This window comes from Momordica charantia (genome assembly GCF_013281855.1).
Source record: "Momordica charantia cultivar OHB3-1 chromosome 11 unlocalized genomic scaffold, Mcharantia_2.0 BLBB01000011.1, whole genome shotgun sequence".
NCBI lineage: Eukaryota > Viridiplantae > Streptophyta > Magnoliopsida > Cucurbitales > Cucurbitaceae > Momordica > Momordica charantia.
In genome coordinates, this window is record NW_028275159.1 from 2,290,236 (window position 1) to 2,310,456 (window position 20,221).

A 20,221-nucleotide genomic window follows, 5' to 3' on the forward strand; every position below is an offset into this window, starting at 1 on the left:
TCAAGTATATAGTATCGACCCACAAGTGGTTGAGGAAGAACAACTCTTGACACTCTACGTAGATGGGTCCTCAAATTTTCGGGGATGCGGGGTAGGACTCCTACTAATCTCTCCAGATAAAGAAAGATTCGAATATGCGCTGCGATTCAACTTTCATGCATCCAACAACGAAGCCGAGTACGAAGCTCTACTAGCAGGACTAAAAGTGGCCAGGTACGTTGGGGTCAGGAACATACTAATACTTAGTGATTCACAGCTGATTGTGGGTCAGGTGAAACAGGAGTTCCAGGCTAGAGAACCGCGAATGGCGAAATACCTTTCACAGGTAAGAAACCAGCTCGACCAGTTCTCAAAATATGAGATTTGACAAATTCCACGTGCTCAAAACGTCAACGCCGATGCGTTAGCTCGACTAGCTGCGGCTTATGAAACCGACTTAGGCAGAACTGTACCGGTCGAGATTCTACCCGAGCCAAGCATAGAAGCTCAGGAAGCCATGGATATCGACAATCAAGGGCAACCAGAAGAAAACTGGAAGAGCCCTTTGATCAAATGTTTGAAAGATGGGATCCTGCCTACTGAAAAGATAGAGGCACAGCAGCTACAACGACGAGCGGCCAGATATGTGCTTAAAGACGACAATCTGTACAAAAGAGGCTACTCGTTGCCGCTTTTAAAATGTCTAACGCCCGATGAAGCCGACTACGTCATGAGAGAGATACATGAGGGTGTTTGTGGGAGCCATTCTGGAGCACGATTCCTAAGTCACAAAATAATTCGACAAGGGTACTACTGGCCGACCATGCTGAATGACACGAAGCAATTCACCAAAAAATGCCACAAATGCCAACGGTTTGCAACCGTACCTAGACAACCGCCAGAGCCTCTGACAAGCATAATGAGTCCTTGGCCCTTTGCTCAGTGGGGAATAGACCTTATAGGGCCTCTCCCACTAGGAAAGGGCCAGACCAAATTTGCAGTAGTGGCAATCGACTATTTTACTAAGTGGGCCGAAGCCAAAGCCCAAACGACAATTACAGAGAAAAAGGTCACCGACTTCATCTAGAAGAACATAATTTGCCGCTTCAGAATACCCTACGCCATTATCAGTGATAATGGGAAGCAGTTCGACAATGCTGCCTTTCGAGAATTTTGCAAGGAGTTGGGCATTAAGCACATCTGTTCCTCGCTAGCACATCCGCAGGCTAATGGGCAGGTTGAAGCAGTCAACAAAATTATCAAAAGAACTTTGAAGACCAGATTAGAAAAGCTCAAAGGGTTGTGGGCAGAGGAACTTCCCAACGCATTATGGGCATACAGAACGACACCTTGTACTTCGACAGGAGAAACGCCATTTTCATTATCATTTGGCTCTGAGGCGGTAGTGCCAGTCGAGATCGGACTCCCCTCCCAAAGGGTAGAGCAGTTCACTCTACTTGACAACAACGAATCCGTAAAGCTCAACCTCGACCTATTAGAAGAACATCGAGAAACAGCACAACTACGAACGGCTGAATACAAAAATCGAATAGCTCGATACTACAACTCGAAGGTCAAACAACGTGACTTTAGAGAAGGTGATCTGGTGTTAAGAAAGGTTATGCCCAATACAAAAGATCAACTAGCGGTACGCTCGGGCCAACATGGGAGGGCCCATACAAAGTCACTAAAGTGGTGCGAATAGGCACTTATGCTTTAGAAGACCAGCGGGGGAAGGCCTTACTACACCCGTGGCACGCCCAACACCTCAAAAGATACTACCACTAGTTCGACATATTTCTGGACATTTTTATGTTTCTCCATTATTTGGACCAACTAAGCTTATTGTAACCAAATCTTCGACAGGACGATTTTCCTACTAATAAAGTATTCGACGTTCGACGTGATACTTGAGTTCTTATGTTCATTCTGAAATAAACTTCTCAAGCAGGGAGCATCATATAAATATCTACATATCTACGACCTGAACATCTACATATCTACGACCAATCAAGGAACTCAAAATTGGGACGGACCTAGAAGCAGGCCGATAAGCTGAAAGCCAATCAGTGAAACCAGGGAAAAGAATCCCGAGGTGCTGAGAAAGGCATGCGTACGGGCCCAGCAAGGTTAAAACAGAAAACAGGCAAGCCTAACCGATCAAGGAAACCCACGGGTAGAAAATCATATGGCAAAAGTCAAAATAGGTTAAAAACCCGAGGGTGTTGATTTAACTGGGGGTAAAAAACCGGCAGAAGCCAAATATGTTAGAAACCTAAGGGTACCGACTAAACTCAGGGTATAAAGGCCATTGGCAAAAGCCAAGTGGGTTAGAAACCCGAGAGTAAACCCTGAGGTATAAAACATGGGCAAAAGCCAAATAGGTTAGAAACCCAAAGGTATCGACATTAGTTCTGTTAAAGTTAGATCCCAAGGCCAAAATGGTTTAAACTCAGATGAGAATAAAACCAGGCTCAGGAGACTTGATTATGGTCAACAAAAATTGGAAAAACTTCCAATTCATGAATAGTATCGACAAGTTCAAGGTACAAAACCAGTGGCAGGAACCAAGCACTAAGATCCAAAATTGGATCAAAAGCTTTTGGTAGAAGCCCTGTGCGTTAGCAACCTTCCCATTTTTAGCCACTGATATACAATGATCTCGTGGTAACGACAAAGCGACAAGTACTCTCAAAACAAAGATCATTACACAATTATTCGTCTTCTGTTTTGAGAGTGGGGGTCATTGTTATGGAGAACGAAAATGACCCGAAACGAGACAAGGAGTTGAAGTCTGATTGGGGAAGACCTGCCCGGGACATAACGGGCCGGCCAAAAGAGTGACCTAACGCTGGGGCAGAGAACGAGGAAAGCGACCAGAGGGAAGCCCACTGAGCCACGAAGGGCTCGGCCCCGACCCGGGGCTCGGTCCCGAGCCGTGCTCGGCCCACGGCCCAGCCAGTGATCCCCCGTCTTCGATCGACGATGTTGCCCAGGCCCTGCAACGGTGAATTAGGGTTAGCTACGGAAGATTCTGGAACAACTTCACGCTATAAGTATTGATCCAGCCTTAGAGGTATAGGGGGAAGAGAGTCGACTACATTTACGTTATTCTCTTGCTAACTTAAGCATCAGAGCCCGTGGTTTAGCTCGATTTGATTTTGCAGGTACTAGTCCCGAATCAACAAGTTTGGTGGATGGGAGGTAGTGAACCGGAGGACCGAAATCCATGCATCAACAAATGGTATGATGCACTATGCCATGCGTAGGCCAACCTCACTGGTCGGTCAACCTCCATGGTATTGGTGTCCTTCCTTGGGTTGGTTGCTGATATCTATTTTGCCACTTTCGACTTTATCGGTCATTTCTATAACTTTAACAAAAATAGAGTTCTACCCTACCCCTAACATAACATAATAAATCCAAAGTAATCTAAATTGGGAAAAAAAGAATCGAATTGGATTGTTTATCACTTAAACCTCCCTCACTAGTTACTAGTATTCTCTCCATGTTCCTACACCATCACTTAAATGAACTTCTAAAGAAAATAATAATAAATATTAACTTCAAACATGGCTGAAAATTTAGGAAAAACAACATTCTCATCCAAAACATGTTTTAGTAGTGAAAATTAAAATTTAGGTATCTTAAACACCTAAATTTTATGAATAATGTGAATTAGAGGATAAGAAATGTTTAAACGGTAAAAAAATGAGGATAAGAAGCAAAGAACGGATGCAATTTGTTTTTGTCTTAAATGCATTCGCCATTAATTACAAAGTAACCAACCACCTTGAAAATATCAACACTCCTAACCTATGCTATAACTGAAAACCCCAAACCTTCCATTTGGTAGAAGCATCATTAATCCACAAATTAAGAAGTTTAATTAGTAGCATTTAACTTCTGATCAACCCAACTCCCCTAATTACCCATCTAATTAATTTACATTCATGGTCATTCAGCTCGAACCCCATCAAAGATCAAGGAGGAAAAAAAAAAGAGTAAGAAATCAAGAAACACCCAAAAGATCAAATTTTTTGTTTGCCCTTTGAATTGATCTTCATTCTTCAAAAGCTTTTCCGATGGCCTCGAATTGGAGAAGAAAGAGCAGAAGAGGCATCTGGGTTCATCTTTTTTGCAGTCAAAATTCTTCTATACTCCTTTCTCTTAGAGCTCTGTTTCAAAACAGGGACCAAATACCAAAGAACACAAGTGCAGAGGATGGTCACCGATTTCCCAAACACACTCAACAGAAACAGAATCAAAATCACCATGGCTGTAATATAACAACACGGTTTGCTCAATAATCTCCTTAAATTTCTCGACTGTACGATGCTCTTCTTGTCGGCCGGCTTCTGGATTGTCGATCGTTTGGTCTCTGAAACATCACTCTGCTTCTCTTCTTTCTTGTCCTTCTGCTTCACCACCACTGGAACGCACTCATCTGAATTCTTGTAAGCAAAACGAACCATAACTATGTTTTCTGGGTCGGTTTGGGAGTAAATTTTCTTCCTTTTTTCTTCAAGATTTGTTAACAAGGCAGAGAATTTGTCGAGGCCACGGTCGGAGTAAGGATTCTTCTTGTTTCTGGACCTTCTGGGAGTGGAATTGGGGCTGCTGCCATTTGGGGCCAATGATTCGTGAGCCATTACTGATGGGGAAGAAACAAAAGTTGACCTTTTTATGAACAGAGCTGCCGTCTGGAAGAAGGGGTTTGGGGATTGGAATGTGCGCAAAATGGAGAAGAAAAATGAGGATTCATATAAAGAAATTTAGACCCATTTAATCATTTAATGGTGGGGTGAGAAGACCAGATCCAAGCTAAAAGTTTGGTCAAATTGAAATCTTGAAAAAAAAAATAATAAATTTAAATACAATAGAAGCTTCGTGGCCCCATTGATTTGATTGACTTTGTTGGAGAAGAGAGATTGGATAACAAATTCGTTAAATAAATTGGTTGGAAGAAAAACGCAACTTGAAGAAGAAGTTTTAATTCGTCAACAAGTAATTTAAAATATGCTTGCCTCAAAAAATAATAATAAATAAATAAATATGCAGCAGAAAAGTCCAATGCTTAATTTAAGAAACAATTTTGAGTTTTCAATAAATGATAACAATGACAAAGATATGTTTAAACCAGATGCAATGAAATTTTTTTATTTATTTACCAGATTATCTTGTTGGGCATCTAAGAATGCCATAATATGACTGGTGTCTGGGAATGATGTTTAGAATAAAAGAACTTGGGAAAAACTTAATTTTTTTTCTTTGGTTGAAAAAATTGTGTTTCAAGAACAAAAACAATAACGATGATGACGATTAACCCGTTATAATCCATTTTCATTTATGATTTAAATAAGTTTTTTTTTTTTTTTTTGGATTTCATCAACAATGTACTACAATCTATCAATATATTATTTTATGCCGTCTATCAATAGAGAAATTTCGAAGAATCATTCATTTCTTTAAAAAATTAGAGAACATAAATTTCAACCCTGTTCACAATCTCTAATTTCTTAGAACTATATTAAAAAACAAATGTTAGGTATGTCTAAGTGCTGATTTTCCTTGTTTTAAGATATTATCCGTATCAAAATAACATTTTTATTTTTCATTTCTTGAAGAACAAGTTTAATTAGATACAACAACCTTTTTTCTTTCATATGCAAAACTTTAAAACCCTTCTGTTAGTAGAAAATAGCTTTAACTCCAAGAAATACTTTCAGCAAGTAGAAAGTAGAAAAAACAACTAAATTAATTTACTTGTAAAACAAGAAACAATAGAACCCATGAAACGTTGAGAAGAAAGTGAGCAAAAATGAGACCTTTTTGGATGTGATTCTTAATCGAGCCGAAGGGGCAGTTGAGAGGGCAGAAGATAAGCATTTTGTGAATTGAGAATGTGATAAATGTAAAGAAAGTGATCCGTAAGGAAAGAAAAACGAGTCATTATTCACTTCTTAACCCTCACACAAACTCAAGGTCTTTTTTTTTTCTTTTGTGATAACTGGGAGTCAGAGCTTTGCTCCCAATCCAGAGACACCCACGCTCGCTACAGAGCTCGGATCCGAGAGACAAATAATTTTTTGGTATTAAGCTCACTAGAAGGTTCGAATTTGAGACCTTTTAAGTCAGTATTACCAAGAGACCCCAAACCCTTGTCAATTTGGCTGCCCCTGGAGGCGTTCTCAATCTCACCTTGAAGTCACTATTTGGACCTGCAAGGTTTCTCACCATACCCACCAACCAAGCAAAAAATACAAATGCATCTAGTAGTTAATTAACCTATGGAAAATGAACACCACGTTGCTCGTGTATCGAACAATCTATATGGTTGGCGTATTAGAGGACCATGGAAACACAGTAGTCTACTGTTTCTAAGTGCAAGTTTGTTGAATCGAAAAAACCCAAGGCAAAAGGGGAAATAATCAAGGATAGTTGCCTAAGACGGTAATAGTTGTTCAAGTTGACTCAATGGAGCACAACACAGTCATACTCTAGATAGTAGTCCACAACACATGCTTTTTACATTCATTCAACATCTTACCAGTCAGTCCTTTTGAGGCAATATGGTTGAGAAGAACATCAGCTACTGCACAGCACAGGTGACAAGACACTAGACATCGCATCGCCGTGGCTGCCCATTGATAACTTAGGCCCAAGCAGTGCGCATAAAAAGAGGAGGAGACTGGTTCACCAGTACATGCACTTTCTCAGTAGAATTGTATTGATGTTAACCATCAGTCAGTTGAACTCGAGGTTTTCATCATTCATGTATTTCTCTTGCACTGCTGCGACTGTAATACTTAGTTAAGTAAATTCAACAGACTGTTCCTTTAGAGTAATAAATCGACTTAAAATGAATTATTGAGTGAGGAAAAACAGCTCTTCAGCTCATTCCTATCTTATAAAGATAACTACGTTATAGCTAAGAAAAGAAAACACCACAAAGTTCATTGCTTTCAGAAATCACGCACAAGAAATGAACACTCTTTTTACCACTCTTTCACAATATAGCCTGCTAACTTGGCAACAGAATAATCATATGATTTTTAGCCTGCTAACTCTTTCATTTATTCACTATTATTTAAATAGAACTTATAATTTGTCTCCACCATATTCAGTACAGTTCCAAGACCAGCGACTAGATTGTGAAATTGAAGAGAGCAGGCAGGTAATTCAAGTAAATTTCAAAATCAACATTAACAAGAGAGGTGAACAGCAGATAAGACAACCAGTTGCATGTCAAGATTAGAAACAGCAATGAGAAAATATATAATAAAAAAATTGTACACAAAGTAAGGATATCTATAATAATCCCAGTCCGTAGCACCAACTGCAATCTTGCTAAATTCAACTGCGCTAGCTTCCATACCAGCAAAAATGTACCCATTGCTCTTGTCTATTAGCTTAACTAGATTCCCTACGCTCTCTTTATCCTGTGAATAAGAATCTGACTGATAAATCCTTAGATTGACCAAGTGATATACAAAAAGTGAGACGGAGTTGCTTGCCTGGATATCTAAGGTTGTAAAATTGACTAAACCAAAATCTTCAATTACCTCACAAAGCTCCTTAGTGAGCTTTCTGCAACAAAAAGAGAATAATTTCAGAGAAGACTAGAGATGCTCAATTTACAAGATCACTGAAATAAAGAACAATTGGTGTAAACTAACTCTATAGATCAAATTGATATAAATATTGGACAGTACCTACTCTATCATAACATATGAAAGAGTGTTAAAAAATCTTACAACCACTTAACTATCCACATGAATGGTATAAACATCAATAAGACCCGTCTCTAACAATTTGTAAGCACTCGTCAAGCTTTGCAAGCTAAATCCATGTTCGAGAAAGCGGAGAAAACACCAAGTGGGTATTTGTATCACACTAGATTATGCAAAGAAAATATGGAATTTTGGAACGAAAATCTTTTAGGACAGATCAATAATGAATATACCAATATAACTTTGAAAGACAGGGACTACAGTGAGAAAGCAACAAAGTCCTTGTTCCAGTTAGATAAAAGAATAACGAATGGCTGACAGTGAAGATATCAGGTATACTTCAATTAACCATTTATTGTAAAGTGAAAAGATCCAAAACTTGGCTTAGCTAGTGGCCATCAACATCAAACCTGTACTTAGCAGAACGAGGATCTTGGTCAAGATGACATTGTAGGTATGATAAATCTTGCACATCCGTATAGAAGTCAAGATTAAAAGCTGTAAGAATAAAAAATAATAAGGAGCAATTACAATTACTGATGTGATCACCCTCTTCTACCAAAACGAACATAACATTAAACATACCAAGCCTTCCATAGTTCTCAATTAAGTCAATCTTAGATAAGACATTAATGTGTGGGAGCTCCAGATGCAACATGGTTGATAAAGAGAGCAGCAACGCACTAATATACTTCCCAGGGTCACTGCAAAGATGAGCATCAACTAAATGCACCGCAGTCAACTGCAGAACAAGCAGAATCTTATTAAGAAGTTTTCTAATATTATTTTCTAACAAACTGGGATCCATTTGTAACAATTTCATTTCTGATTTTCTGTTTTTAAAGTTTAGACTTGTTCACTTCTAATTTATTTGTTTAGTTTTTCACCTTTTTAAAACACTTTTTAACTCTGAGCTAGACTTCAAAAGCAAAAACTACGTTATGAAAACTGCTTTTTTAGTTCTAAAAATTTAACTATGATTTTAAATATGTTCGGAAAGAGAGAGAGGTTAGCTTATTTTCTAATGACAGAAAAGTAGAAACACCAGGTTATCAATGAACCCTGATATTATTACTGGTTTGGAGGGAAGTTTTAAATACATAGTTCTCCAAAAGTCCATACCCTCAGATTTAAATTCTTGATGAGCTTCATTATAACACTCTTGGCATTGGAGTGTAGCGAAAATAGTTCAACTTGTCCAGGAAAATCAAATAGGAGATAGTGATCTGCAAAATTTGATATTATCATCAGATGGGATTCCTTAAATTCTGAACCAAGAAATTGATAACTATTATAAACTAGCACAAGGGAAAGTTATAATTACTAGAAAGATAAATGCAGAGTTTAAAATACAACAGACAACAGCACAAAAAGCCACATCCTATATCAGAAGGGGTGACTAGAACAAACAATGATGCTAGGAGAAGATAGAGATCTAGACACAAACACAACCAAAATTTCAGATTCTAAATCCTTCAACAAATAAGAACAAGAAACTACCCATACCAAGTATTCATGAATGATTACATTATAAAAGGGTTTTTTTTTTTCTAATGGGCAACAGGAATTTATTATGAGCAAAAACAATGCTAAGAAAAGGTTAAAACTTTCAAGATAAACTAGAGATTCATATATAATGCTGAATAAACAGGTTTCCTCAACATTTTGACCAGCATTGGTTGGAAATAGATTGATCGACCATTTTTGAGGGGGGAAAAACTGATGAATTTATACCAACCTTTCAAAAGAGGTGCCAATCTAGCTTGCAACCAATCTATATTTTTCTCTAGATAATCCATGCAATAAACCAAGCCTGTAAAAGACATAAATATGTAATTCCAACAAAAATATTGAAAAATGAAGTATGTTGGTCAATAGCTCACCATATAGTCAACCTACTAAAACACATTACAGAAATTTCCCAGCCTTTAATTTTTTTATCTTCAGAGAATGTCTCTCTCTCTCTTTCCCGTTCTTTATGCAAAATCTCTATATTAATGATAAAAGGTTTTTCATACAAGACAAGATTCTCTGTATCACTTTATAGAGTTTTTTTCTATTTCTCATCCATAACTTAGCAAGTTTTTAACGTGACATGGATGCCATGCAGCTTCCAGAATAGCATGTTGAACTCATCATGCATTGACATTTGGGAACCTGACATAATAATTTTAGAAGACAAAGAGACCAACAAAGACTTCGGTATACCTACCTCCATTAGGACCAAGAGAATGTTCCATCATCACATCACTTAACTTGATTAGATCCTCAATGTTTACAGCACATTCATAACTACATTTCTGTCAAGGATACCTGAACTTATATTTCAGCCAAATGAACTCTTGAACTTGAATATTAACACATAAAATTGAGATCAGAGAGCCAAAAGATTGGGGAGGAAAGCCATTAGCAAGGATACGGTAATGAGTCATTAGCAGGATCCAAGTTGATAACGGCAACCTTTCTACATGCAAGCAAGAAATTGTCATTGACACAATGAGAAAAAATGTGCAAGTATATTGCGTTCTCTAACTAAGAAACTGAACATTAACACTGAAAAGTTCACGACTGTGAATAAAAGCTATTGTGCCACCCCTTTCAAGAGATAGTTTTAACACATAAGGCTTTCTAGAAGTTGTCAAATAACAGAAGTTACCCATTGATGTGCTACATAATAAAATATTTAATTACAGCATGACTCTTTACCGAATCAATAAGCTAACATTTTCCATCGTTAGCATAGAAGACTTCAATCAAGTAGAAGTTGCACAACAATAAAAGGGATGGGAAAATAAGAACTTCTTCACAAATAAAACTCAACTCCCAGCTGCTTCCTTCAAGGAATGCAATCAATTATCAAGAGCTCCGGAGTTGTTTGGGTCAGATGGAACATTAATTCTAACTTTAAAAAAGAAAAGAAAAGAAAAACAAAAAAGATCAAGCCCTGGGTTTGGAATTTGGTATTCAACATGGGAAATCGAAGTCAAACATCTACTGCCACAATGGCTTGGCATAGAACGTATTAGGTTATCGAGTTCAAAATTGAAATTATTGTAGGAAGTGCTGAAGTAACCAAACTTCGAACGTCGATTGTTACCCATCTATCTAGATGATTGTTTGATGATTTGAATAAAGAAAATTCAAAAGAAAAATCCAATTGCTATAGTTCCAATCTTCATCCAGTCACAAGGTATAGTTGGCTTCCTACTACTATATGGATTTAACTAATAGCAGTTCCAAAATCCTGAAAAGTGAAAACCCATTATTCTCTGGCAAAGAGATAAACCGGCGTCCCACTCGGACTGGACGGAACAAACGAGTCATCGTGAGATTTTCAACCAAGATATTAAAATTGAATTGGGTCCGGGGTTAAGCTAACTGAGAAGATATTTGGAAATGAGTTCAATGCGTTGCTATGCTGCACCAAGGAGAAGTTCGTACCTTCCGATTAGTTTCAAAAACTGAGACATGCCATTACAGTAGGTGGTCTTCCCTGAACCAGGCGGGCCGATCACAACTTGCCCAAACACCATCTTCGTTTTCCACTCTTCCCCTCCGCACTAGAAAATAGCTTTTAATTCTTCCGCCAAGAAATTTTCCGAAATAGTAGGACTGCAACAAGTCGAATCTAAAGTTTTCAATGCACCAAATGCTAAAACAACAGAAGAAAAAAAATTACCAGGATCAGTCCGCCTTCTACCGGCAACTACGCACTGGTTCCAGAATAAAGAGGAAACCAAATAAAATGGAAAGAAAGAAGAAAATTTGTTATTTTAATAAATCATTCAAAAAACAACTTTAATTTTTCCAAAAGAATAAAGAGGAAACCAAATCAAACATATGAGAATGATGACAAAAAAAAAAAAAAAGCCAACTGAACGTCAAACGAGCAGCAAATGCCAAATAGTTCGCACTTTCTTTCCATTTTGCTACCCTCACCTTTATTTTGTTCCATCTTTTTGAGTTTTTGCTTTTCAAAATAGTTACCTGTGGCTGAATTTAGAAGAATAGAAGAGAAAGTGAGAAGTTTCTGTGTGGATTTTGAGATGGTTTAATGAAAATTTGGTGAAAAAACAATTGGAGTTAGGTTAGAAGATGGAAGGAACAGAGAGCAGGTGGGGGGAAAGAAGAAGTAAAATGTCGGGTCATACCGGTTCGGTTTTCCTCAACACCCGACCCGACCGATTACACCCCTAAATTGACAACAGAGAAAAATAATTATCAGGGGCATTCCGAGAATCGAACTCGGGATCTCTCGCACCCAAAGCGAGAATCATACCACTAGACCAAATGCCCAGATGTGATTTATAAATGAATAGTTTATTAGGTAATAACTAGCAAGTAATAAGTGCGTACGGCCAGCAGTCGTCATAAATTGAGTTTTTCTTAGTATATAAATTGAGAAACAAAAAAATGGAGAGCGATTTGAAAGGTCCACTCTACTCTCCGCTTTGCCAACTGCCAACCCAATTATTCCAATATGCCCATGTTCCATGGCTGTCTTCCCTCTCATTTTACTTTTAAATATTTATTCAATTCACAAATTTCTAGGAAAAACATAACTTTTTTAAAAGAGGAATCCAAAACCGTTTTCGAAACCACAATTATTTGTTAATAAAAAGATTAATCATGATGAAAATTTTAAAATGGTCTTAAAAAAGACACAACTGTTTGAAATTTGATATACTTCCAGAACATATTTTCAAAATAAAATGGAAAGAATGAAGAAAATTTGTTATTTTAATAAATCATTACTTAACTTTTCCAAAAGGATAGAGAGGAAACCAAATCAAAGTTTCAAACACATGAGAATGATAAAAAAAAAAAAAATTAAAAAGGCCAACTAAACGTCAAACGAGCAGCAAACGGTTCATTTTCTAAAACCCCAAGGTCTATAAAATCAAAATTATAAGCAAACAAACAAAAAGCAATTTCCTGTGTAGAAAAATATTATCTTTGGAGAATAATCTCGAACCCACTCTTACTAGTTGTGGTAATAAAAAAATAATATTTTATCTCATACAACTTACAAAATTTAGGGGTAACATTTAATTTTTTTCCTCCTAATTATTATGATCTCAAAAACAGGAATAATTCAATTTCATTTAAACTAGTTGTGTATATTTTGGAAATTCCCTTTTCTTGACTCGCCATACTGTGCCCCCTCTTTATTCGTTTGTCACCCCTCCAAACTGTCATGGTCCCATCCGGATTCCTTGACACACAGATATTTTGTGGTCATGTTACAAATAAAAAAAATAATTAAAAAATTTTCATAAGAAAGTTATTGCCTTATTGTTATTGTTTCTTTTAATGATAAGTTAAATTTTAACTTTAAACTTTTAATTTTGAGAATATATTAATTATAACATTTATTCAAATGTAATAATTAAAATGAACGAGATTCATAGTTTAAATTTAGCTTTGATTTATTTTGGTTTCCTACCTCATTTTAGTCGTTGTAGTTTCAAAATGTTTATCTTAGTCTCTAAATTTTAAAAAAATGATTATTTTGATTGACATTTAACTCAATCAATTATTTGAAAATATAACCATAAACTTGTATAAAATAATTTTATCGGGTATAAAATATGAACTAAAATAATTAATTTTTAAAAATACACAAAGTTAAAATGAACTAAAGTTAAACGCAGGCAAACTGAGTAGATATTTTGAAAGTATAGAAAACCCAAATGTAATTACAATGACAAAAAATAATATTAAAAAAAACAAACAAAACAGCTAGTTAATTTCAAATTGATGTGGCTATTCACCATCTTTTGTTGTCAAAGAATAGAAATTTCACTTTCAAAAGAAAGTAGGGAATGTAAGGGGAATAATATAATCTCCATTCAAAATTTAGTAGGTCTAATATTGGCTTTAATTTTTTGTTCCTCTTGAAAGTCTTAGCCTATAGTAACCAAATTGATTGGGGGGCAAAAAAAAAAAAAAATCTTAGAGACAGGGGGGTGGTTGGTTGGGTTGGGTGCTTGCAAATTCAGACAAATTGATTACACATTCCATTTATACCCTCCAACTTTATAGATTTGTCTTAGAAACCATTGCCAAAATTTCCTCTCCCTCCCTTATCTCCTCCACATTGTCCTCTTCTTCTTCATCTTCATCTCCATCTCTTTAAACACCGACTCAAAATTCACTCTCTACGTCTGAAAGTTCATCTCCAAAGGCTAAATCAAGGCATGGCTTTCGCAGGGACAACCCAGAAGTGCATGGCCTGCGACAAGACTGTGTATTTGGTCGACAAGCTCACTGCTGACAATCGTGTCTACCACAAAGCTTGCTTCCGCTGCCACCACTGCAAAGGAACCCTCAAGGTTACTCTTATTATTATAACATCACATCATCTCTCGGATTCCTTTTCTCTTTCCCAAATGTCATTGCCTTTTTTTTTCCTTCTCTCTTGCGTTTCTTGGATTCAACACTACTGATCTGTCCCTGAGCTAACATTTCAAAGCAAAATAAATTACTATTGGGGTCGATTCATTTTGATTGGTCGGAATGAGTTCTCAGATCTCTGCCCTGCCCTGCCCCGCCCCGCCCCGCCCATGTATTTGTTTTGGTGGGGGCTATGGTTGAATTAAATGATATTCACTAATTAATTTCAGATCTGATTTTTGCTGCAGCTAAGCAATTACAATTCGTTTGAAGGGGTGCTCTATTGTCGGCCACATTTCGATCAGATCTTTAAAAGAACTGGAAGTCTAGACAAAAGCTTCGAAGGTAAAAAAAAAAAAGACCCCAAGTTTTTAAGTAATATCATCAGCTCAAACAAACCTTCATTATTTGTATTGTGCCTCATTTTAGGGACACCAAAAATTGGGAAACCGGAGAAACCGGCTGATTCTGAGGTATCTAATTCATGCAAAATTTTCCAATTGTGTAAGTGATCATAATATAATTCAACTGAGTTTGACAGATGAAATCGGCGGCGACCAAGGTTGCAAGCATGTTTGCGGGCACCAAAGACAAGTGCCTTGGGTGTAAGAACACCGTATATCCAACGGAGAAGGTAAAATTACTAAAATCTGATCATACGGATGGCTGCAACTTTTAGAAGACACAATTTGATTTGTGTTGTGTTGTGTTGTGTTTTCTCAGGTTTCAGTGAATGGTACCTCGTACCACAAGAGCTGCTTCAAGTGCTGCCATGGCGGATGTACAATCAGCCCATCAAACTACATCGCACACGAAGGCCGGCTCTACTGCAAGCACCACCACACCCAACTCATCAAAGAAAAAGGCAACTTGAGCCAGCTCGAGGGAACCCATTAAATATAATAATTCTCTTAATTTCTAGTCCTGTTTTTACGCTTAAAATACCAACGTTATGTAAAAAACAAAACATGTTTATTGTGTGTGGGTCTCTCTTGTTCATTGTTCTTGTCTTTCTACTTTCCCCCCTCATTTCTCGCTTTGCAGCTGCTTGAATTGAATTCAAAAAAATTGAACTACATTACATACATATATGTCATATGATATGATTAATACCGTCTAATATCTTATAGTTCCACACTAAAATTTACATAGACATTTACCCATTACTTAATTTCTAGATGTGGTACGTAGTGGGGCTCCAAAACTAACTGAGCTACCTAAGGCCTTTTTTTTTTTAGTTTTGTTTTATTTTATACATTTTTAATATTAAACATTGGTACAAATTGGTTGGGAAGGATCGTTATCTCTTGTTTGGGTGTGGAACCTCCACGTGAAGAGGTAGTCACGTGAGACGCACGAGAGTTTGATGACATCGCAGAAGGCGGTGATGGAATTCTTCTTCCCGTCGTTGCTTCCCCACTCGATCCTGACCCAACAGGAGAATCCGTTGGAGGAATGCGTCACCGCCGCCGCATCGGAGAGGTGGAGCATTACTTCGCCGCCGATTCTCCTGCCTCTGAACCGTTCGTCTCCGGTCACCATCGAGTCCAGCCACGGGCACTCCGGCTGGCCCACCATTTCCTTGTACGCCGAATTGGCCATTCTCACTTTGTTGTTCGAGTCCGAAATCACCGCCGGCAAAACCTCCGACTCCACCTCCTTCTCGACCTCGTCTGGTTTCTTCGGAGCCTCCGGAGGGGTGGATTGGGTCGAATTTTGACTCTCGTTGATGCAGCCGACGCGAATGCTGGAGCCAACCGGTCGAACAGGGTGCGGCGTTATAACGTTGCAAGTCGACACCACCACCGGACCCTGAAGTTGCTGCAGCAGGTCCCTCTCCTCGGGAATTTCAGACACGCCACTGCTCAATTCCACCCTCTTCTCTTCCTCAAACGAATTAACAAAATCAAAATCCGAACCAGCGGCGGTCTGATCGGAGGGAAGAAGTGGGAGCGTGACTAAACTAGGGTTCCCAGCGGCGGCATCTTCAAATCCATCATCTCCAACACCGGCAATTGAGAGATTAGGGAGTAGGGAAGCAGGCGGAAAGGCGCGTAGAGACAAATTATGAGGAGGGCCAGTCCTGGGGCGCTTCAAGGGATGTGGCGAAATAGCAGTAGCCCTACCCCTCTTGCGGGTCCTGGTAGGGCGGGCCTGCAACTGCGGCCACACATTACGGAGAAAAGTGGAGTGGCGGACGTTGGTGTGAGAGTGGGCGTCAGTAGGGGGTTCGGGCTTGGGGGCAATGGGTCGGTACCTGGACATGATCTCGGCCGTCTTCTCGGTGGCGGCCGTGTTGTATGGGGCGAGCGTCTTGATCATGGTGGGCGGCGGTGGGTAAAGGAGGGGAGGAGGGGGTTTGGAGTGTAAATAGAGGAAAGGGGAGTGTGAATAATAATAAAACGGTGGGTTTGCGCCAATGGGTGTTGGGCAACATGAAGCGAGAAGGGAGGAGAGAGGGACAGATGGAAAATGTAGGGTGGGTACGTGGATGATATGGTAAAGAAGAGGGACATGTGGTGTGGGGGAGGGGGTGGGGCCATGCAAGCCAACACATATCCAATCCAATGAATGGGAATCCATGGGCCGTGCCGCCAATGCAGTCTCAGGGCAATGGTGCCCTAAACGCAACGCGTGTGTGGTACCCTCCCATGCGTGGATCCATCTATCAGGATTGGTTTGGGCAATCGAATTTTACTCTCCTTTTGTTGGTTTTTACGGGAGTGCCCTCTGGCGGTCCGGGTCCACGTGGCGGGGGCAGGAGTGGGAAGGCGCCGCCACCGCGTCCACGTGGAAGTTGAAATTGGAAGGGAGGGAAGCGGCGGCACTGGAGTCGCGGTTGCGTTGCGGCTGGTGTGGTCTGGTTGGTTGGTTAAATAAGGCCTACTGTGAGGCTATAAAAGGCCTAAGGGAGTGATTGTTTTGTTTGTTTGGGCACGCAAAGAGAGGAACCCAAATTTTGAAGTGGAAGCGAATGGCATTGGAATTTGGGGACTCCCACTCCCAGTTACCAACTTACCATCTGGGGATAAACTCTGTACCCATCGCCTCCTCTCTCCCTAATCTTCTTGCAACTCATTGAATATTTCACCCTTCATTACTTCTTAAAATAAAATTTTGTATTTACCTTTCTCTTCCTCTTCCATAGTTCTAAAGAGATAAACTTTTATCATTTTCAGTATTACTTATTAAAAAGGTATTTCACTCCTTGCTAGCATGGAGCAACTTATTTCTTACAATTAAGATAGAAAAATGCAAAGACCAAATATTTTTTTAAAAAAATAACGAGTTGTCAAATATTTAAAGTGGTAGGGAGGAAATTGTCTATAAATATAAAAATATGTATAAAATATGGTCATGTTGTTAAATCATTTACATGAAATATTACATAGCGCGATCTAACAACCGAAGCATACCATATAAACTAATTGGCAGTCAATAGACTCATGAGGGCGGTCTGGGGTTTAGAGAATCAAGCAAATTCTCTACAAAAATTTGTATCTTCCTTAGTTCGCTCACGTGAAATTAGTCCTATCTAGCACGTTTAATTGCCATACTGCACCAATTTTTAAACACCTTATTACGTTAACGTTAAGCTAGTAGAGTTAACTTAAAAAATTTGAACAAGATCAATGTCCAAATAAGGATGAAACAAACTTTAACGAATTGATTGGTTCGATTCTCTGAAATGTTGGGTTGCAATTTTGGCCAGCATTGAAAGAGGAGTCCACAACAACATTGTTGTGAGAGAAGAGAGATTCTGACAGTCGTGAAATGATCAGAGGAGGAGGGAGAGACAATAGTACAGCTGGGAGGTTATTATAAACTTTTGTAAAGTCTCCTTCCCTTTTAACATGGAATTCTTAATAGGTTTATACTCTTTTGGTTTGTCAATTTTGGTCGGATCTCATTTCTGGACCGATATTCATTTCAGCTTTTAGACTCTGATACTATATCAATATTTACGATGTTCTATCTCAAAATTAATTGACAATGAGATGAATAATCTACGTGTATTACAAATATTTGTAAGGTTCGTTTTTTTTTCAATGCATACGATCTTTAAGAGGAGAAACAACTACCAAGGATCTTGAAAGAAATTGGCTTCGTTTCCAAACCCAGTCAACTACCACAATTTTATCATCATACCTTTTCCTCTAGCCACCTCTAACACTTCTACACTAAAGTTGAAAACATGATTTTCGAGCACAATGGTTGTAAAAGTAGACAGGTGAATCTTTGACCTTAAAGATAATTGATACTTTATTTACCAAAGTCAGGCTCGAATTCGCTTATTAGGTTCAAATCTACATTTTTTTTAAAACTGTAGTATTTATCTATATCTATAGTATATATAAAAGGGGCTATAAGGAGAAACTTTATCTCCCTATTTTGCCCTCTAACTTTAAATATTTTCCTTATTATGTTGATGGCAATTTTGTCATTCACTCCCTACTCATTTTTTTTATATATAATTTATGTATTAATAAAGGAAGTTATTAAATGTGGCCATGAACGTGCACATCTTATCGACCCACTAAGAAAAGTAACTGTTTGTAAATTTTTTTTAAACAAAATGAACTTTATTAAAGACCATCAAGGATTACGTGTATAGAATAATGTCTATTGGCATCATTAGGAAAACAAGTGGGAAAAAAATTATCCCTTATATTAACAATCCAGAGAAACTTTTCTGCCGCTTGAAAATATTAATAATCTAAGAGGCATATTTTTTTCACGTCAGACAAATTCTCTGAACCAAAACTGTTATAAAATTAGAAAGACAATGGCAATCCATTTATATTCTAATAAATATAATCATCTTGACTGTGATATAATTAATTTTTAAAATGTCCCGTTTCAAAACGAAGAAATTAAAATTAAAATTAAAAAAAATCAAAGGAAAAGAAAGTTGAGAGAATATGGGAGAAGGAGAACCAAAGAAAATCCACAAAAAAACATGCCAGTGACTTACTTCAATTTAATCTTTCTCTTTCCATTTTTTTTCAGACAATTTGGATTCTCAAATCTAATGGCTCAGCATTTCTATTAGAATTTGTATCCAACATTCTTGCTATAAATCATGCTCTATCCTCTCCATTCAACGATGACCAAATCCTCAGTTTGCCTCTGTTCCCCTCCTTGCTCTCAAGTGTGCTATTCTATTCTCTCTTTGAATTCGTGTATTTTTTTGGAATTATCATTGTTGAATTTTCTTCTCTCTACTTTCGTTTTTTTGTTCAGGAGAAGATTTATTAACAATGAATGAAAAGGTAATCATCATCGAACTGTAGATCATAGCATGGACAAAATTAGGTTAGGGAAAGAATAATTCGATGAAAATTGGGTTGATTCTTTTTTTTTTCCAATGTGAAATTCGCAGAAGAATTAGTAGGTGTGTCACAAGGTCGTCATTGGCTCAAGGGCGAATATGAACTACTTCGCAGGTGGATTGCAGGATAATGTAGAAAGGATATGCCCCTGATAATTTGATCAACCACACCTCTATAACCCATAAATCTCTATTATCATTCAAAGAACCAGCGCAACTGTGACTTTAAAAACTATGCTCTCATGGTCATCATTAATCCAAGGTAGTCTACCTTTCCATTTTTAACACCAAATCTCTCTAATTTTGTCTGTTCTTCATTCTTTTTTCAGTTTTTTTTTTTTTTGTGGTGGTTCCTATTTTTCAAGTCATCAGAACTACATTTACACTTGAATTACAGAAGAGACAATTACCTAACTCAAGAGAAATTTTTTTAAGTGATTTAAGAAGTTTTATCTGAAGTTGTGATTAGATAAGTGGGAAGAGATAGATATTGAATATTAAAAAACCTTCCCCATCAAAACTATCGGCTTTAGCCTCTCTCTTTTTTTTTTCTTTCTTTCTTTTCAAACGTGTGTATTTTAAGGATTACATGCTTCCACCCTGTTAAGATCCTTTTTAGAAAGATTTAAATATTGATTCCTTAGCATTCATCTTTAATATTTTTTTTAAAATATCATTTTCTTTGTCAAAAATTTAGTGGTGGTCATCTAAAAATTGGTACTGATACGTTTCTAAAGAAGCTATACTAAATAAGAAAATCTATTTATAAATTAGATCAAAC

The 20,221-nt window shown here is 37.7% G+C and overlaps 4 protein-coding genes and 1 non-coding gene across 12 annotated transcripts; 1 reads left to right on the top strand and 4 right to left on the bottom strand.

Annotated features, from left to right (window-relative positions):
* Positions 1 to 3,697: 3,697 nt before the first annotated feature.
* Positions 3,698 to 4,914, bottom strand: LOC111009368 (uncharacterized). The gene has a single exon (XM_022282432.2). The coding sequence runs from the start codon at positions 4,629 to 4,631 to the stop codon at positions 4,050 to 4,052; it is 582 nt and encodes a 193-aa protein (XP_022138124.1). The 5' UTR covers positions 4,632 to 4,914; the 3' UTR covers positions 3,698 to 4,049.
* Positions 4,915 to 6,351: 1,437 nt separating this feature from the next.
* On the bottom strand, positions 6,352 to 11,815 carry QQT1 (P-loop containing nucleoside triphosphate hydrolases superfamily protein). Of its 8 annotated transcripts, XM_088119930.1 has the most exons (11): positions 11,652 to 11,814; positions 11,392 to 11,425; positions 11,154 to 11,324; positions 10,132 to 10,176; positions 9,925 to 10,004; positions 9,451 to 9,525; positions 8,835 to 8,938; positions 8,298 to 8,454; positions 8,123 to 8,210; positions 7,497 to 7,569; positions 6,352 to 7,421 (listed from the first exon to the last, which is right to left on the bottom strand). In XM_088119930.1, the coding sequence occupies exons 3-11, from the start codon at positions 11,243 to 11,245 to the stop codon at positions 7,185 to 7,187; spliced, it is 951 nt and encodes a 316-aa protein (XP_087976056.1). In that variant the 5' UTR covers positions 11,246 to 11,324; positions 11,392 to 11,425; positions 11,652 to 11,814; the 3' UTR covers positions 6,352 to 7,184. The 8 variants fall into 8 exon arrangements, with proteins under 8 accessions (XP_087976056.1, XP_087976060.1, XP_087976055.1 ...); XM_088119934.1 differs by lacking the exon at positions 11,392 to 11,425 and having other exon boundaries at positions 7,545 to 7,569; positions 11,154 to 11,364; positions 11,652 to 11,815; XM_088119929.1 differs by lacking the exon at positions 11,392 to 11,425.
* A 121-nt stretch (positions 11,816 to 11,936) lies between these two features.
* On the bottom strand, positions 11,937 to 12,008 carry TRNAP-UGG (transfer RNA proline (anticodon UGG)). Its single transcript has one exon. It is a non-coding gene; the product is annotated as a tRNA-Pro (tRNA).
* A 1,751-nt stretch (positions 12,009 to 13,759) lies between these two features.
* LOC111012728 (LIM domain-containing protein WLIM1) lies at positions 13,760 to 15,107 on the top strand. Its single transcript, XM_022286983.2, has 5 exons — positions 13,760 to 14,047; positions 14,357 to 14,453; positions 14,538 to 14,581; positions 14,650 to 14,742; positions 14,832 to 15,107. Exons 1-5 carry the CDS (start codon positions 13,913 to 13,915, stop codon positions 15,003 to 15,005), a joined length of 543 nt encoding a protein of 180 aa, XP_022142675.1. The 5' UTR covers positions 13,760 to 13,912; the 3' UTR covers positions 15,006 to 15,107.
* A 102-nt stretch (positions 15,108 to 15,209) lies between these two features.
* Positions 15,210 to 16,794, bottom strand: LOC148208010 (uncharacterized). Its single transcript, XM_088119811.1, has one exon. It carries the CDS (start codon positions 16,689 to 16,691, stop codon positions 15,375 to 15,377), a length of 1,317 nt encoding a protein of 438 aa, XP_087975937.1. The 5' UTR covers positions 16,692 to 16,794; the 3' UTR covers positions 15,210 to 15,374.
* Positions 16,795 to 20,221: the final 3,427 nt, after the last annotated feature.

Coding starts and splice junctions, on each gene's coding strand:
- LOC111009368 (XM_022282432.2), bottom strand. CDS start 4,631: ATGGCTCACGAATCATTGGCCCCAAATGGCAGCAGCCCCAATTCCACT.
- LOC111012728 (XM_022286983.2), top strand. CDS start 13,913: ATGGCTTTCGCAGGGACAACCCAGAAGTGCATGGCCTGCGACAAGACT. Junction 14,582..14,649: donor AGAAACCGGCTGATTCTGAG/GTATCTAATTCA, acceptor TGAGTTTGACAG/ATGAAATCGGCGGCGACCAA. Junction 14,743..14,831: donor CCGTATATCCAACGGAGAAG/GTAAAATTACTA, acceptor GTGTTTTCTCAG/GTTTCAGTGAATGGTACCTC.
- QQT1 (XM_088119929.1), bottom strand. CDS start 11,245: ATGGTGTTTGGGCAAGTTGTGATCGGCCCGCCTGGTTCAGGGAAGACC. Junction 9,526..9,924: donor TTCTCTTGGTCCTAATGGAG/GTAGGTATACCG, acceptor TGTCTTTTACAG/GCTTGGTTTATTGCATGGAT. Junction 8,455..8,834: donor TCAAGAATTTAAATCTGAGG/GTATGGACTTTT, acceptor CTTGTTCTGCAG/TTGACTGCGGTGCATTTAGT.
- LOC148208010 (XM_088119811.1), bottom strand. CDS start 16,691: ATGGATTCCCATTCATTGGATTGGATATGTGTTGGCTTGCATGGCCCC.